Raw genomic sequence first — 19,709 nt, forward strand, 5'->3', positions numbered from 1 at the left:
TTTAGGAGCATTTGTCCTCTCAAAATGGTAAAGACTGATCCTTAGAGGAAATCACCCAATCTGAGTGACCTTCAACAGATGCATTTTTTTCCATATAATTTTCTGTGCAGTTTAGAAAGACAAGCTATCTAAAATAGCTGTGTACATTCATGTACTTGTGATGATGGTGCTCCCAGTTTGTTGCTCCATTAACTGCCTTTCTGCCTTCCACTAGGTAACATTATAGATTTATTTTATTTTATTTTATTTTATTTTATTTTATTTTATTTTATTTTATTTTATTTTGGTAGAGCTACTTTCAGTCCTTCAGACAGAAAATTGGAGAAATCATTTAGAGACCAAATATTAATCAATTAATCACTACTGAAAGTGTCAGTGTTATCACTATAGCCTGAGTCATTGATTTTCTAGGTCCAAATTCGAAACATCTAATGGACCATTCTGGCAGAATCATTGCTGAATTACATATTTGTCAGCCTAAACATGCAGCTCCTTTGGTATTGCATGATACTGTGAAATCTAGTTTGATGTTTTATGCAAAGTATCAGAACCTCATGAATTTATAATGTTGTCTTTATTTTTAAAGATCTGCAGTAGCATGCAAAATAATGACACAGTAACTGGAGCAAACTTGTTTTCCTGCTGTTTTCTTCCCTCCCTTTTCCTGATGTATGCAACACTGACACTGAAGATGGCTATAGACTCATTATTTGTAAGCAGGAAGGGCACACATTCTAGGAGGATCATATCTCTAGATGTATTTCTCTAGTACACCAGTGTCTGTGATCTTACCAATCAGCCCTGCAGGGTATGTAGTCATTTCTCTGCAAGCCAACATTCATTGCTATCTCTTCTACTCTTTCCAGCTTGTCAGGAGCAAACAAGGTTAGCCAATAAATGTTTATTTCTTTATTCTCTTGAGTGTTATTTTCCCCATATGGGGGAGCACTGGCTCCTACTCTTGCCTTTTAAGGCAAGTTTCCAAAACATGTGAAGATCCAGAATATTTTTTATGGAAATAGTGCAGGAGAAGTAGCATTGAATACTTAACAACTGTATGCCTTCAAGCTTGATAGGATTGCCATTTCTGTTACCACAGAAGTGCTCAAACTTTAGAATATGTTTCTGGATTGCAGTAGCAACTGTTGCTGCGTCAATAAAGTGACACTTTCTACCTCCTGTTCACAAGATACTGCCAGATAGTGTGCACGGTTGATGGTTGTGAATGACTGCAAACTGTGATTCATGGCCATTTTTGAAAAGAATATTCTATAGGAGGGGAAAACAACAACAACAACAAAAACACAACGAACAAATGAAAATAAAATATATAATCCCAAAGCTATTGTTTTAAATTTACCATGAGTGGTGTCTTCTGGAGTATTACTTGTCCATCTCACATAATTGTGTCATTGGGATCCTTAGTGGAGAGCCTCTGAATTCAACAGACAACTTACACTTCCAGAATTCTTTCTTGACCTTGATCTCATTTGAGGTTTAAAGTACTTTCATCTAAAAGTCATGAAGAACACCTGTGTGTTCTTCCATTTTATTTTAAAATTGTGCTTTTTAACTATGATACTCCCAAAAGTATACTTATTGGACTAATTCAGGTACAGCTGGAGGAGGTTACAAGACTAAAGGATTACTTTGCAGACGTACCTACATGCAAAAATTTCTGAGTAGATTGTATCTAGTCCGGGGACACTATTAGAATATGTCAATGATGAGCACAATGTCAGAGCATCTCTTGCCGAGAGTGAAAAAATGATGCATGTAGTATATTATCCATCTATTTTCAAGGTGTTTGAGAAAGATACTTCCAACTGTACTTCCATTGTCTTTTGAAGTCACGGAATTTCTTTCTCCTTGAAAATGCTTAAAAATGTTCTGGGAAGTAAAGCCATCTAATTGATCTGCCATGTAATTCTACCTTCACGTGAGGATCAGGTACTGACAGCATAACACCAGTGTCTTTTAGATTCAGATAAATGGAAGAAGCAAGTCTTTGATCTTCCAAAGGGCTGTTATGTCTGGATTCTGAAGCAAGTCAGTGTCTTCATATTGGTATTTTCTTAGTAGAGGGAATCCAGCAATGTTTTTAAAACATCTTTCCATAAAGGCTCCAGCTCACATATATCTCTTTAGACACAGAAAATCCTAAGGTAAAAGAAAAGTTGTAACAGAGTAGGTGATGTAGTTTATGCATACTAAAACTCAATTTGCTCCCAATTTCTCCCTCATTGATACAGTCTTGTACATCTCAGAAAGTTCTACTGTAAATCAGGAAGCCATCAACTAGATGGACTTATGCTAGAATTTTTTTATTTATTTTTTTTTAAAAAAGCAAAAAACAGAAACAATTCTATTTCACTGCAGTTTTTTCTTTGGCAATTTGATATTTCTCTGAAATCTCCCAGAACTTTTATTTCCAATAGTGATTTAAAACTCGCCAGTTGTCTCATTTCACAAGACGAGAAAGTTGCAACAGATGTGTTGCTTTTAAGTAAAAATTTTATTACTCTGCATCCTTAAGATATCTGTTCAGCATTAGTCAGGTTAATCATTTTCCACTTCAAATGTGTTACCTAAGCACTTGCTTTTTGTCCCTGATGAATTTCTAGCTATGATCTGAAGAGCTACTGCCTGTAATGCATGCCTCATTTCACTTAGTATTCACAAAAGTATAACCATTCATCGTTCTCATTCCAGAAGCCTACCCCTAGTTGTTATAAATTCATACCTTCCTCTCTCTCTTCCTTAATACTTAATCAACCCAAAGCGACGTAATACAGCATATACATCATGTCATAGAGCCCATGTTACAATGCAATCTGGAATCTGAGTTCATATGTGACTTCATAAGTGCTTGCATCATATTCTTGCTTCATTTCATCCTTCATACACAATAGAGTATTGTGTAATGTAATGTCAACACAGTTTATGTGGAGTGTATGTAATTTTGTTATTGAGGTTTAGTCAGTAACATGGATAGGAAGAATAAATACATGTATATGTTAAAGAACCAAATCCAAAATTATTTTCATCCAACTGCGAGTGATAACTTTCCATGAAAATCGTCTCATCCTTCTCTGTTCTTAATCACGTGTTTTTGTTTCTCAGAGCATATAAAGGAGTTGATATAGGTATACTAGCATTACATGCTAGTCAGCACCTCAGAAATCTTTAAGTGCTGCCCATGCAGATGCATACAGTTGTGCCACTTCAGACCAACCTTATTTCAAAATGTATATGTACTCACATTGAGTTTCAGCTGTCTCAAGGAGATAGTACTGTGAGAACAGATTGTTTTATACATGAAGAATGAAATGTAAGACACTCTTTGGTCTTGAAAGAACTGTAACAAATTGTATATAATGAGACTGTAAGGTTGACTGTGTAGCAAGTGTGGTGAGAAAACAAGGGGCATGGTTGAAAGCTCTAGAAAGGAAGGATTCAGCTAGAATCATACTTTTTTCTATTAAAAATCCTTTTGAAAGTAGTTCTGTTGTGCTTCAGCTCTTGTTTCCGTTACTGGAGTTACATAAAGAAACCATGTGTTTTTCCACTTTCTGCTTCCTGTTCCTTGTTCATTTTAGCAAAAAAAAATTAAGGCAGACAACTTGTGTCTGCAGAGCTTGTTCTGAGTTAAGTTGAAGAATCATCAATGCTATGATTGCTAACATGTCTGATTAGAAAACATTTAAAGTTACTTTGTGTAATATCTTGAGTAAGGTTTCTTCCAAACCCTTACAGTTTCAGATGTGTGACAGATCTCTGCCTAGCAGCAGGTAGAGAAAAATAATTGTCTGCCCATTGACACAGGAGAATTTAATCCATTACTGTACACTTTTACTATAAAATAAATCTTACTTGTTTGCATGTTTTATTATAACAAGAAATTATCGTAGAAACTTTTGTGGCTGCTTATTAGAAAAACTTCCATTACCTGCATTACCTTGTATTCTTAGCATATTAATATACTAGGTTACCAGCACCGAAAACACATTCTTTTCTTTCTTCTGGTAATTTGAAGATTTATTCTATTTCATATCCTCTTGTGGCTCCTCATTGATTTTGTGATTCTATTTCATTGAATCATTCAAAAACTGTCAGCTGTTGTCAGTGGTCAGCATGACTGTCTGCATTGGCTACCTTTTTTCCATGTCCCCTTACTACAACCTTGTAAAAAATACAGATGGTTTTATGTACCAGATATGGCCAAATAGTGCCTTTCAGGCTGCAGAAGACCATGATGAGGCAGCTGTGTTTGCACTGAGTGCTGTTCTAATCCTTTAAAAGCATTCCATTTAACCTGCCAGCAGATAGCTCCATGAAACCTGCAGGCAGATGCAGTGGATAGGACAGTTCAAAAACTTCAGGAAGTTCTGAGTTTATGCTTACAGCTCAGTTGTGCTGAAAACTGAAGTTGTGTAGGCTATACCTGTTACCTGAGTAGAAAATGACAAAATGTATTACAGATTGATCATTGTTTAAGTACTTGTAATAGGATGTTTATTTAGATAGTATTTCTTGTGAGTTTTCTTTACTCTGTTTTATATTTCATTTTTCTTATCAAGATGACTTACCTATTTATGGTTTCATTTCTTGGTTCGGCCCTCTCACCTTTCCAAGTCCAGTACTCTCTCTAGTTTGGGAGGATAAACTTTTGTGGTTTAACTGCCATGTTTTGTGGCACGCCAAGGTCTAACTTCAGGGATAAGAGTCCACATTTAATGAAGATTCAGATACATCCACTGCAGTGGAATAAATGACTCGATTTCCATTTACATCACCAAAGTGACATGGTATATAAACCACAATGAGTAAGAATGAGTTTCTGTTAATGCTTGCTTTAAAAAATGAAGAATAGAATGGTTTGGGTTGGAAGGGACCTTTAAGATCATCTCATTCCAAACCTGTTGGTACAGGCAGGGACACCCCCACTAGATAAGGTTACTCAGAGACCCATCCAGCTAGGCCTTGAATGCCTCCAAGAAAGGGGCATCCACAACCTCACTAGGCAACCTGTTCTAGTTCTCCCAACCCACAAAGAATTTCTTCCTATTACCTAGTTTAAATCTACCCTCTTTCAGTTTAAAATCATTTCCCCTCATCTTGTTGCTACACGCCTGTCTTAAAATGTACCCCCTCGGCTTTCCTGTAGGCCCACTTCAGGTTCTGGAAGGCCACTATAAGGTCCCCCAGAGCTTCTCCAGGCTGAAAAGCCCCAATTCTCTCCACCTGTTCCCATAGGGGAGGTGCTCGAGCCCTCAAGAAGAAGATAGTTTCATATGCAGACTGTAGTAGTTAATTTTAATTTAAAAAGATAATGACTGCAGTACTTCTAAACCAACATTTTCAATTTAAAGCCAACAAACTACATAGACCCGAGAGGGTAAGTGTACGATACCCGCACCTAATGTCTCTATTTTAGGGCATAAGATTTGAAGACCATGTCTCCCTAATTTCTTGTGCTTGCAGCAGAGTCATGCACGTGTCTCTCTGTGACAGTAGCATCACAATGTAACGATTGTGAAACAAAGCACTCCGCATGTTGTGTTTACACGTATACGACGTCACTGGCGAAGAGGCATCGCGTCACACCCAGTCTTGGTGACGCACCGAGGTTTCGGCTCTATTTTCAGCCGGTTGCTGGGCAGATTTGCACAGGCCTCCTGGTGGTGACTCTGTTACGCGCTTACGATTTGGTCGATGCAAAGCGACTCTTCCGATGCAAAGCGACTCTTCCACAGCCAATCCCGAGCGGGTATGCAAATCTCCTGCCGTCAGCTACCACCAGCCCGGGGAAGCCAAGGCTTCTCTCCTTGTGGAGCTGGCGCAAGCAGCGTGGCTGCGGGGGTTCTATTCTGCTTGTTTTCGGCATTGAAAGGACAGACCATCGTTCCATGTAAAGTTGAGCAAGCAGCCTTCCAGCTCCCTCAGATGGAAGCATTATGGAAAGTCTCTACCACGTTTTAGTTGGCTGAAATTATGGAAGCTAGATCCTTCACATCTTGAAGATTTCTTCCCCTCAGTCAGATGTGATGAATTTGAAAGTTCAGCAGTGATTTCTGTTTGTGGAAGCTGTGGTTTAAACAAGTCCAATAAGAAAACAAACAAAAAAAAGGGCAGCACATCCACTCCTGAGAAACTATATATTCCCTAGAGGTCATATAGATAATACTTTATAATAATCATCAAGTTCCCACAAAGAACTGACCAGCTTGTGTTTTAGGTACATTTCACAATTGCGTTCTTTGCCACTGAGAAAACAGAGTCTTTGCAAAGAACTTCTAGATAATGCTTGTATGTATGGAAAGCATTTAGTGCCTTTTAAAATCAGCATCACTTTTCGCTGTCATTGTTGCTAGTTCCCCCACAGCATTTGGTAAATGACCTTTGATGTCACTTGACAGTGGTGCCCTGATTTCAAATGAGATTGATGCTAAGTTGCAACGTTTGAAAGCCAGTTGCATCATGCATCTGTATATCCTTAGTCTGTCAGATTATCACTTGAAAATTCACTTATGAAAGGACAAACATCTGGATTTTATAGCGTATAGAAAAATTGAAATGTGAATTAAACATTTTACATTAGTTTTATAATTTTCTCATTTTCTTTTTTCTGTTGTCTACATGTATATGAATATTTAATCCAGGTTCTTCAGGATTTCATTTTGTGCTATCAGAAGTTGTGTAAATTTTACATTGTAAATGCCTGGTGGCTGTTAGGGTCACATCTGTGGAATTATTAGTTCTGCCACGTATTTGGAATACTGTCAGTTCTGTGCCAAGGGCATAACTGCTGTGTGGAGCCAGGAGTTGAACTCGATGATCCTTGTGGGTCCCTTTCAGCTCAGGATATTCTCTGAGGTATATGATAAAACATTTCACAAATGTATGTGAAAATGCACAAATTAAACTTTTTATAAAATTTGAGTTCATTTTTAGAGAAAGAAACATACTTGGTGCTTTGGCATCTGCTAAGAAACAATCCTCTTAAGAATGTTGAATTTTAATGTTACAGAAATTGAAACATCAGTACTTCTTTAGCATTTGAAGATCTCACAGCTGAATTGAAAGCCAGTGTTTTGAGTTGTTGATAAAAGTTGAAATCTCTAACACTCTGGTAAGAAGACAGACAGCATCCACCATTGTTGCTCTGGCTGAATTCTACTCAAGCAATTTTACTCCAAGAGAGTAATGATCAAAGTGACTCTTATAATTAGTGAAGAGAGCAAAGTTCTATTTGCTTCTTACAGAACAAGGTTCAGAGCTTAAACTTAATGTCTTTTAAAGACTGGTGATTCTGACATAATGAAGTCATTTGTGTGAGGCTAACTGGAATATTTAACTAGAATATTGTTTAAAAATATTCCCATTATTCTTTTTTTCATTATTTAAAGTATCTATTTTTTTATGTATAGCCATAAACTAATGAACAGTATAAGGACAACTGTGAAAAATCATTTGCAGTTGAAAGATCTTAGATGTGTGACCTAAGAGGGAGTTGCTGCCATTCCCAGTGGAAAAAGAGCTCTAAAATTACTCTATTAGGATGAGAAATGGGTTTATGAGCCAAATTCAGAGGTGATGTCATCCTCTTGGATATAAAGAACGACATAGGACTATTTTGTCCTTCATTATGGCACCAACGGGATGAGAATGTAATCCAAGTTTGCATATGAAGCTGTCGATTTTTAAGTACATAAGACCACTCAACTTGTCTGAAACTATACTATGGAAGGCCAGTGGTATCTTCAGTTGCATCAAGAGAAGTGTGATCGGCAGGTCAAGGGAGGTGATTCTGCTCCTCTGCTCTTATGAGACCCCTACCTGGAGTACTGTGGCCAGTTCTGGAGCCCACTACATGAGAGGACATCAAGCTGCTGAGTGGGTCCAGAGGAGGGCCACGAAGATGATCAGAGGGCTTCAGCACCTCCCCTATGAGAACAGGGCTGGGGCATTTCAGCCTGGAGAAGAGAAGGCTCCAAGGAGACGTTATAGTGGCCTTCCAGTACCTGAAGGGGGCATACAGGAAAGCTGGGGGGGGACTTTTTAGAAGGGCATAAAGCAGCAGGATGAGGGGAAATGGTTTTAAACTAGAAGAGTTTAGATGTAAACTAGGTAATAGGAAGAAATTATTTTGACAGTACTCAAAATACTTGGAACAGTATGTAGAGCTTGCCCCTGAGAAGTTGTGAATGCCCCCTCCCAAGAAGTATTCAAGGCTAGGCTAGGAGAGGCTTTATGTAACCTGGTCTAAAGGGAAGCTTCCCTGCCTGTAGCAGTGAGGTTGGAACTATATGATCTTAAAGGTCCTTTCCAACCCAATCCATTTTATGATACTGTGTTTCACTCTGGTTTACCAGACCCATAGCCTTGTTTCGGTATTTCTATGAGTAAGCATAGATCCATCAGTCAGTCATATTTTACTGAGCTGGTTCTTCAAAGGGCAGAATGCAAGGGCAGTCCCCTATTGCCCTATGCTTCCAAGGCAGAGGTCATATTACTCATAAGCACGAACTCCATTTTGATGCTTCTATTGGAATGCTAGAGGAACACAGGCACTGCCCAGTAATGGAAGAGGGGGTTAAAAACTCTCATGCTTGAACCCAGATGGGTTCCTAGCAGTTTCATGATTCAACACCTTAATGTAACAGAAACTCAGTTGCCCAGTCTACAATAGGTCAATAAGCACATGCTCAGGAGAGACGCTGTTTATTTGTTTCAGGTTTGTGCAGGCCCGGGTGCTCTGTGCTTTCCCAGTTCATCCACTTAAAGAGCACTTATGCGTTAGAAATAGCCTCTGACTGCACTTAAGGGCTAACACTGCTGTAAACTCCAGCTCTTAAGTAGAAACTCCGTAACTTCTCTTTGCCTTACATCGCTTTCCAGCTCTTCAGTTTCCTTGTGCACCTAATGAAACGTTTTGTATCCTGGAGTTCTCGCGCATAGCCTCATGGGCTTTTGTTGCTGGGTAGAATGTGAAGAGCCGCTGTCTGATTGGTTGCTCCATCCAGCCAATCAGAGGCTGGTGCTCGGTCCCCGGGCTGGTCCAAGGCTTGTCGCCCGGCTTCCTGTGTGGGAGGTGAGGAGGGTTGAGTGGGCTTTTCCCTCTGCGGTGTGCTGGATAGACTACAGCTGCTGCAGCGGGAAACGCTGCTCGGTGTCGAAACGGCCACTGTTAGTTCTAAGTACGGCAAATAAATTAGCTAGAGCCTTAATTAAAGTGAAACTCGGCTTGCTGTATGTAGAGTAGGTGAAATAGGACATGGGGTGATGTAATTTCTCTCAGAAAATGGCACATTTTTCTTCAGCTCTGTTCACCTGAGATGCATGTATTATTAGCCTAAAAGGGAGAAGAAATACTGTTTTCGCTTACTGTATGTCCTCAGCTGTGTTTACGCCTTTTACATATTAAGTTGTAGCTGTTTATGGATCTTAAGTGCTGGTGTTGTGTCATGCATACGGTGTGATAAACAGACAACCTCTAGCGGCATCAAAAGATGCCACTGGCGTTAAGTTTCAGCATATGTTCTGGAAAAATAGCAGTTTATTTTTTCTTCTCTGAAAATGGTTCTTAGTTTTACGGCAACTTGCATTAACTTAAATTGCTAGAGGTGATTTCAGCTGAAAACTGCTTCTTGTGAGCTGCTGTTCAAGAGGTAGGTTTTGTGCGTTGTTTTGATTCTTGGGGAATCTTCCATCTAGAACAGTGTAGTCCTGATCATGAGCTGGCTCCATTTCACTGATTTTGCTGTGCTACATTTCAAGTAGACTTGCATATTGGGGCACTGTATTTCCTGATCAAAGGCTTTTCATTCCCTTTATATAGTTTTTTGTGTTTTTGCAAATGTTTTATAGTTGCAGTGCTTTTGGCCAGCACTGCATAAACTAGGATGTGCAAATGCTGTTCTAGACTGATGATCTTATGCAAAGCCCATTGAGCACGACTGCAGCTTTCTTTCCCCCTAGTGTGTTTCCATGACCTTCTCTTTGTCCGCTGCCTGTTGCCAGGCAGGATTCAAGCAGCTGCTTGCTGATTGGCTGGTATTGAGCATATCCTGTGCTGCTCCTATGAGCACACGATTATAGGCTGGTCCATTGCAGCTAAGCTAATCCTTTCTTTGTTGTTGTAGAGCTGCAATTTCTTTGTAGACTAATAATAATAAGGTATATATAGAAGGAAGTCAGGAGGAAGGCTTTCTGGATGGCTGAAAGAGAAGCCCTTGGTATATTAATTACACTGGCGCATTTTAGTTTTGCTGTGTATTGCATATTTGGTAATGGGAAATATTTGCAGATTTATTATTGGAAGGAGGTGCCTAAGGGTGTGTTTTCTTGTAATCCTGAAGTACGTACAACTTTCAAGATTAAAGTGACGTATTCTTACAGAACAAATATTTGTGGTATTTTCAGTTTCAAAATTGATTATTTTTCTGGTGAACTTTATTTAAAAACAAAAACAAACATGAAATCTACCAATCTGTTTACAGAATTTAACCCTTACATGCTTAGATCTACGTGCAGGACTCATTGCGTACTGCACTATACAAATACCTTTTCTTGAAATGAAAGGTACCCGTTGATTGGTTTGTGTCCCTCATGACAAAGTCACAAACACGATGAGTAAAAACAGACTACCCAAATATCATGAGTGAGATGTATAGCAGATAGAGCTAAACTTTAAATTAGTCTTGGAGTTTAAAATGAAATGCATTAATTTTTATAACAGTGAGAGTTTTAAGTATATTTGTACAAGTCTGAATTCATGTAACCTTTTCTGAACGGCAACCACTTTACTACTTAGAAAGACTGGAAGGCAAGTATTTATAGGGTGATTGCTAATTATTGCTTATTGGCTCGCACGTATACAACCAAACCTGTCTGAACTGGTTACTGATTTATTTGTATCCTATTTTATTCAGCTCTCACATGAGATCTGTTCTTTGGCTGCAGTGTGCTCCCTTGTGGGTACGGATGGAAACATTTTAAGTCTGGTCTGCAGTGATACATGATCCTTAACCAGCATTTCGTTTTTATCTTTTAATCTCACCGGTGTTTATAGTTCTTTAGCTTTCTTTGGTTGGAGAAGATTGTGAGATTGAGCTGAAAATATACATTGGTTACTCAAATTTAACTATCTGAGAATGGAATTTTGTAAGATTTTTTTATTTATTTATTCTGCAGGATCACTGTAGAGTTGTGTTACAGCTTAGTCTTTTGTTTTTATAATATCATTAGCTATAAATAAAACACCTTGTTTTGTTTGTTTGTTTTAAATGTATTAAAAACTTAAGCATGTTTCCTTGGTATTTTTGTTTTAAGAGAAAAGATGCATCGATATAAAAAGGTATTGTGATGTTTGAATTTAAGCTGTTGCTGTTGGCAAATTTGAAAAGGAAGTGTAATTCATTATACTTTATGTTATACGTATGTATGTGAATGAAAGATAGTTTAGATAATTAAGGGAACTATGAGGAATAGAAATAATATTTTGCTTTAAGTTACGTTTTATGATTATACAAATAATGCATTTATGAACTCGATTTTAAGTTCTCTGTGACATTTTTATTCATTTGTTAAAATATCATTTGATCCCAGTAAGGTTGTAAATTTTGTGGTATATGAAGTTTCTAAGATGTAAGTTCTATATAGTGCTTAGAAAATAAAGCATTGTATTTAGTGAAATCACATACTTCTCTCTCTTGATTTTGAGTGTGAGGCCCTATATCTTTGTAATAGATTAGCAGTAGGCTTACTAGTCAGTTCACCTATTGCGAGCCCTGAGAAATGTTCAAGGTTAGCCAAGCCTGGGCTTTATTCTCTTCCGTGAAATGGCTTTGTGTATCTGTAACAGCATGCATGTTGAAAAGTATTACGCTCATAGAGCCATGAGTATGATGATAAGTGTTCTGTTACGTGGCAGCCTGATGCATGCTTTTAAAGTGATGTGAAAAAAAACAACACTTCTTGTGTTCATGAGAAGGAAGGGCATTTGCTTTCAAAAATTTCATGCTTCTGAAGCATACGTGCATCTAGAGTAGGTTTTTCTGTGCTTGTGCTCTCTTCAAGACTGTGTTAAATTACTTTGTCACTTATGTTCTCTTCTCGAGGAATATGAGGATGTTGTATTAACATGTAGACAGCCTTTAAAAGCTACTAACACCTTACCTGGCAATTTTGTGTGCGATATGGGATGAGAGCATTTTCTAAGAATGAGTAAATGGATTTTTCAAATCAGTGTTGCGTTTTGCTCCCACTAGTGGCAATAAAAGTCATAGACAGTCATGTCCAGAAACTTGTTCAGACATGCAGAAATGCATATCTTGATGGTGTAGTTGTGAGTCTATAAGCAGCTCATAAAATCTTTGAAAGTCTGCCAGATCTGTTGCCAAGGTGTGAATGCATCTGTTAATCTGTTAATTGAGCACTATCAGTTATAAAAATGCAAGAATTCTGGATTGTCAAGGAAAAAAAAATAAAAATACTGAAATAATGTGGAAGGAAATCTCAATACTCATGAGAAATGGAAAACAAAGTGGAAAAAAAGTACAACTTATATCTCTTACCACTTTGCCTGTGCTTTTTGACAAGTTATGGTAACTGAGGGTGATAGAAGCTCTTGCTGGCATAGTATGATATGTTGTGGTTGTAAGATCTAGAATTCTATCTTGATAGTTGAACTTGTACCATAGAGTATATATTCATCGTAAATCTTAAAATATCCTAGTTTAGCAAGATAAAAATGCTAAATAATTTTCTTCATAAAAAAAGCTGTTTGGATTAAACAAGGAGGTATCTGATGGAAGATTACCAGAAAGACAGAAATAGAAGCCTAAAGCACCTAGTAAAACACACAGAGCTAGATAGCTCTGATCTACTGAAGATAAGGCTGAAGGACAATCATACAGCTATTTAATAGTTGTAGACAAGCCTGCTTATAAAGAGAGTGGATCCAAACTGTGCCTGTTGTGCTGTAGAATGGTGCCAAGGTGCTGTGGCCAAGAGTTACATACAGCAATAGGAGGTTCAGGCTGGAAAGAAATTCACCAAGAAGGATTAGTGCAGCACTGGAACAGGTTACTTTTCAGCCATTGCTCCTTGTGCTATCAGTACACACCACTCAGAAGAGCCTGATCTCATCCATTTGCCTCTCATGTTTCTAGATGTTTATAAACATTAATCAGATTCCCCCTCAGTCTTCCTTTCTCTAGTCTGAGCAGAGCCAGGTCACTCAGTCTTTTCTCTTATGGGAGATGCTTCAGGCCTTTTATCATCTCTGTAACCCTCTGCTGGTCTCTTTCTAGGAGATACCTGTCTTTCTAGAACTGGTGCACACAGAATTGAACGCAGTAGTCTCAATGCAACCTCACCAGGGCAAAGTAGGGGAGGAGAATCACCTCCATCGACCTTCTGGCCACATTCTTGTTAATGTACCCCCAGGATTCCAGTGGCCTTCTTGGCCACAAGAGCACAGTACTGGCTTATAGCCAGCCAGATTAATCAACTAATGCTAAAGCAATGTATAATCTATTATGTTAGTCTGAAGTGGAATAGATGTTAATACCTATCTCAATTGATGCAGCTTAATCTGACCCAAGTGCATAAGCAGTGGATTATCAGAGGTGAAATGGTTGACTAGATGACCTTGAGAAGTCCCTTGTAAAAGAGCTACTTTATCCCATTACAAATTCTTTCAACATATTGAAATTTTCTTAGTTATATGATGTAATGATTCTTCCTTATTTATTCCGATTGTGATTGGTTTTGTTTTTGACTTAAATTTGTCTGAAACTCTTGACATTACATAGATTTAGAAAGGTGAAATAATGATCGACTGATAGGGCAAGACTGTATCTGTTCTGGAAGAAGAGTGTGCTTGCTTTTACATTTGCCCAATGCCCTTTCTAAGTAGAAACTTAATCGTTTCTCTGCTGTAATGATACTAGTTGACTAGACTGTGTTACTAGATGTCATTAAAGTAATTGTGTCATCTCAGTGATCTTTACATGCTTCTAATTGTTTAGCATATGTGGAAATCTGCGCTTGATTTTCATGAGGAGAAGCAAAATTTAATCATTCTGTCAGTTGTTTTGGATTTTGCAGATAGTTGTACTAGCAATAATAATAATGAAATAGTAATGGTCTTCACAAGTCTTATGAAAACTTTTTTTTTTTTTTTTTTTTTTAAGGGTCAAGATGGATAGCACAGATGAACCTCAGAAAAAAGTCTTCAAAGCACGAAAAACAATGAGAGCAAGCGATCGACAACAACTTGAGGCTGTCTATAAGGCCAAGGAAGATCTGCTGAAGACAGCCGAAGTTAAACTGTTAAATGGAAAGCATGAAAATGGAGATTCTGATTTAAATTCTCCTTTAAGCAATACAGACGGTACAGAGGACAAGAGGGAAGTTAATGGCCTAGTGGATTCTAATGAAATAAGTGAAAGCAAAAGACCCGAAAGTAGGGCAGAAAGTATAACCGGTGACCTGGAACCTAAGCCTGTCTCTCCAGAGAATGTTACTCGTGAACAGGATGCTGATATTGCATCAGTTTGTGAAGCTGAAAACAGAGTGCTTGGTAGCAATAAAGTTAACTTCCATGAAGAAAATAACATAAAAGATCATTTGGACCAAATAGAGAGTGACACTTTATCAGAAGGTGAAAATAAATCGAACTGTGATAATAGCTCCTCCTTTGAGGAGAAAGGAAAAATAAATGACTTAACTATTATTTCTGATTCACCTGTTGAAGAGAAAAAGAAGAGTGGGGAAGTAATTCTTGAAGATTCTGCTGGGGAAGAGGCTATCTCTAGCAGTATGGAAACTGACCAGGAACCAAAAAATGAAAGAGATTGCACTGCAGGTCTTTCAGATACAGTAGTTGAGAAGGCAGTAGATGAGTCAAGTGAAAGTGTCCTGGAGAATACTGACTCTATGGAAGCAGATGAAATTATTCCAATTTTGGAAAAACTAGCTCCTGCTGAAGATGAGATGAGCTGTTTTTCTAAAAGCTCTCTGCTTCCGGTGGATGACACAGCCCCAGATTTAGAAGAGAAGATGGACAACTGTTTGGGTTCACCATCGAAGCAGGAAAGCAATGAAAGTCTGCCAAAAGAGGCTTTCTTAGTACTGTCTGATGAAGAGGATCCTTGCGATGAGAAGGAGCATGCTGAAGTGGTACTACCAAACAAGTCAGGTCTTCCAGGTAAGAGTTTTTAAAATTGGTAGTTTTGATACAAATCTGGGATTTTGTTCATTTATTAAAATGACATACATTTGACATGTTTCTAAGTCAGTGTTTAAGAATTTCTGTCTTTTGGATATATACAGGGGGATTATGCAGGTGTTTCCGCATAACAATATCTTTGAAGTAATGAATTTTAGGAGCATATGAAAATCATATCAGTGTCTTTGTAATTGAAGGTGATAAACCATATTTAGTGAAGTACTGAGCTTTTTAATTTTTACTAGTATTCTTCAGCATTGCTGGTATGAGCGTTTGTTCCCACATCAGTATTGTGAGCAGGAAGTGAAGAACTTGAAAGGCATCAAAATGATACTGTGTCATAGATAAACTCTTAAAAGCAATGAGAGAGAAGGTCTAGCCAACATGTAACCAAAGATCACTATTAATTCTTGCCACTTTTATGGTATTTTTCTTCCCTGTTGCCTGTTCTAAGAAAAAAAGAAAAAAGTGTTAAATTGGGTTATTGTCGCACACAAGCATTCAATAAATCAAACAGTATTCCAGTTCATACCTTTCTCTCTCTCTCTCTCTGTTTGTTTGTTTTTGTTTGTTTGTTTTTTGTTATATTGTCATTGTGCTCTGTTTGTTCTTAAAGAAAGCTATAGCTTCAAGGTGCATTGCTGTTAGTTTTTTATGAAACAATGACCACTCTAAGCCAAATCTATTCATTCATGCTTGACTGAGTAGGATTTCAAGAGATTTATCAAGATCAAGCTGTCTTTGTTTTTGGGAAGTTAGCACTCGTAGTTTCTTACTACTGTTTTACTGATGATGAATCTGTCTTTCACAAACTTGTAATAACAGTTTGGGTCTTAAGTAAATAACTGGAGACAGGGAGATGAGAATGACTTTCTAGCCACGTTTCGGACTCTTCCTCCTTTTCTGCTGCTAACCTTTAAATTTATGCCAATTGAAAGGAGAAATAATGGGTTCCATAGTCTCTTTAAAAAATTTTATTTGGATATTAAAATCCGTGTTCCTCTGAAATTGCAAAAGTGATACCGTTGTTTAAATAAGATCTTACAGAAGATATTTGGGGATGTGATATGGCAAAGAGGGAAGAATACTGTGTGTACTTGTGTAGAAGTTGTAGTGCATTATGATCCCCTTCTCTAAACTATATGTTATAAATAAAATTGGTTCTTATTGCAGTTTAAAGCTGTCCTTATTGGATATGAGTGAACTTAAGATAACCAGGTGGCTTTTTTTTTTTTAATTTTCCTAACTTAGTCAGAAAGAACCACACTGTGGTCACAGAGAAATCTCAGCTCAGAAACAAAAGGCTATAAGTGAATACTGAATATTGAACTACTATTTGCAGAAACCCAAAATGATTGTATCCAGCAACATTTTTTCTATGTTTTGGACAGAATAATTTCTTAACTAGTAATTTTCTTTTTCTGTTGACTATAACGGTTCAAGATTTCTATAGTTGCGTAAATGTAATTGTTTCTAAAAAGAATATTGGCCGCAGAGATGTACTCTGTTGTTAATTAGTAGTCACATGTAAATTTCTTCATGCTCTTGTAAAATTCTTCATTCTTAAAGCTTGCCCACTAAGTTTCCAAGAAGGGAGCTCAAATTTTTCCAAATAGTAAATTCTACATGAGATACACTGAGGAAATCTTCTGGGGACCCATTTTGTACTAAATATAACAGGTTTTAATACAAAAATTCAGCAGTCCTCTTACCAGTTTATATATTTCAGCAACAAATGTCAGAGAAGCTGTCAGGACCAGAAACAATATTGTATGAGAAACTAGGTAGATAGAGTAGATGACTTGCAATATAAGTACTAACTTCCAGAAAGCGTCTGTTAAAATGATATCTATGGAGATGGCATAGGAATTAGTCATTGTTCTGGTAGAAGTTGACAAAAGCAAATAAAGAATGCTGAGAATAAATGAAAAAATCAAGGCAAACACCAAGCTTTAATATTTTTTGTGACTGGGCAATGTCCCTGTATTTTTTCTTATTCCACTGCAATTCTTTTGAAATCATAGAATCACAAGGTTGGAAAGAATCTACAAGATCATCTAGTCCAGCCATCATCCTATTATCATTACTATTACAAGCCACTAAACCACATCTTGTAGCTCCTTGTCCAGATGCCTGTTGAACTCAGCCAGGAACGACAACTCCACCACCTCCCTGGGCAGGCCATTCCAGTGCCTGACCACACTCTGAGAGAAGAAGTTTTTCCTAATGTCTAATCTAGACCTTCTCTGTTTCAACTTGTGGCCATTTCCTTGGGTACTGTTTGTTGCCTGGGAGAAGAGGCCAAACCCTTTCTCATCACAGCCTCCCTTCAGGAAGTTGTAGAGTTCACTGATGTCTCCCCTGAGCCTCCTCTTCTCCAGACTAAGCAATCCCAGCTCCCTCAGCCATTCCTCGTAAGACTTGTGCTTCAGACCCTCACCAGTTTTGTTGCCCCTCTCTGGACACGCTCCAGGGCCTCGATGTCTTTCTTATAGTGAGGGGCCCAAAACTGAACACAATACTAAAGGTGTGGCCTCACCAGTGTTGTGCACAGGGGGATGATTACCTCCCTGATCCTGCTGCCCACACTATTTTCCTATTGGCTGCCTGGGCACACTATCTGCTCATGTTCAGCTGAGCATCAACCAACACCCCCAGGTCCCTTTCCTCTTTACAGTCATCCAGCCACTCAGCCCCAAGCCTGTAGTGCTGCATGGGTTTATTGTGGCCAAAGTGCAGGACCCGGCACTTGGCCTTGTTGAACCTCGGCCCAGCAATCCAGTTTACCCTCTAAAGGTTCTCTCTACCCTCAGGGAGATTACCGTAACCATTAGCATACCATTGTGTGCCCCTGGTGGCGCAGCGGTATAAAGTGCTGCTTACAGCACCTGAGGGCCCGGGTTTGAATCCCCCCTGTGGCGCAAGTGGTACAAGTGCTGCTCTGCTACACAGAAGGGCTCAAATCCCGGGAGTTGGACTTGATGATCTCTAAGGTCCCTTCCAACTCGCACGATACTATGATACTATGATACCATAACCTCCCAACTTGGTGTCATCCGCAAACTTACTGAGAGTACACTCAATCCCTGCATCTAGGTCTCAATAAAGATATTAGGTGGTCTCAATAAAGACAAGGTGGTCTTCCAGTAGCAATTTTTCAGAAATCTGAAGAATCTGTCTGGGAATTTGCAACTATGTTCTTTTCTCCTCCTTAGATCCTTCCCTACATGGACATCTGCTGTTCTCAGGGGAGTGTTGGAGGTAGCATGTTGGACTAGATAAGCTATTATACCTAGTGCAGCAGTTGCTGTGTTCTTTTTCTTACCTTATCTCTAGACTTTCAAGTTTGAATGATTGAGGTTGTCCACTAGCGAAAACCTGAAGTCTTGAAACTGTTATCATTGACTGCATTCTAGACACCTTGATTTGGGGCTTTTCTATAGCAGTGCTTTATCTTGTCCTCCAGGGCTAGTTTGAAAGAGAGCTTACTGGCTTTTTTATTGTTTCTAGTAGTCTTAAGTAAAGCAGGGCACCCAAGTACAGCTTGTCACGAACAATATGCAGTTTACATTTAGAAGAATAAAACTTGTTTTCTAGAAGGTAGTATTTGAGAATTTCAGAGCATGAGTGACAGATAAACAACTAAAAATGGTCCTCTGTTCCTGTGTTGTAATATAGGTAGCTCTCAAAATTCTTGAATGTATTAACAGGAAACTTATGCTTAGGTAGCAGTTATGAAACCGCTTTTTTCTTTATTTTACAGTATTTCCAGTTCTGGTGTCTAATCCCAAAAGGAATAACAGAAAGCTTTCAGACAGCTGGTGCAATGGTAGTTCAGCATTTGGGAAATATAATACTGGGAGGCTTAAGAAAGAATAAGTTCCGTTCATCCAATAGAAGATATAGGAAGTCTGTAATATCTGCAACTAAATATACAGTACAGAGTGGTTTCTTAAATTTGGTAGACAAAGGTACAACTGCTGCATCTTTGATCCATGGGATTTTGCAAACTAGAAATGAGATACACCTCTGTCTGACAGACTTAGGAGGGACTGGATCAGGGATGTTGGATTTATCAGTTATAATTTTAAATCCTTCATGCATTTTTTTCCTATTAAAAATGTGTTAATAGGTAAATAAATAAAACAATATTGTGTTTTGTGCTGGAATCAGTTAATGGATTTCTTTTGTGCAGGAGGAGTGATGAAATAATAGAATAGTTCTGGTTGGAAAATTCCTCGATAGGTTTCTAGTTAGAACTCATTCTCAAAGTAAGGTCAACTGTGAGATTGGATCAGGCAGCTCAGGACTTGACCCAGTTAGGTGAAGCTCTCTCAGTAACCTCCTCTAGTAAGTTATTGCTGATCAGTGGTTGAGAGAGTCAAGAATATCGGAACTTCTTATACTGCCTTGCCAGCAAAGGACAGTTGAGGGGTCACAAGGAGCTGGGAGGGGACAGAACCAGGACATC

General features: G+C 38.4%; 1 protein-coding gene across 6 annotated transcripts in view; it reads left to right on the forward strand.

Annotated features, from left to right (window-relative positions):
* Positions 1–19,709, forward strand: part of ATF7IP (activating transcription factor 7 interacting protein) — a 92,549-nt gene that overhangs the window by 30,650 nt on the left and 42,190 nt on the right. For 4 of the 6 annotated variants that reach the window (XM_072332579.1, XM_072332544.1, XM_072332536.1 and 1 more), the window contains exon 2: positions 14,202–15,217. In XM_072332579.1, coding sequence (XP_072188680.1) covers positions 14,209–15,217 — 1,009 coding nt within the window. In that variant the 5' untranslated portion in view covers positions 14,202–14,208. Of the gene's footprint in view, positions 1–9,111; positions 9,201–9,605; positions 9,672–14,201; positions 15,218–19,709 lie in introns of those variants that run through there. The other 2 variants (XM_072332560.1, XM_072332570.1) reach the window with 2 other exon arrangements.

This window comes from Excalfactoria chinensis, chromosome 1 (assembly GCF_039878825.1).
Source record: "Excalfactoria chinensis isolate bCotChi1 chromosome 1, bCotChi1.hap2, whole genome shotgun sequence".
Lineage (NCBI taxonomy): Eukaryota > Metazoa > Chordata > Aves > Galliformes > Phasianidae > Excalfactoria > Excalfactoria chinensis.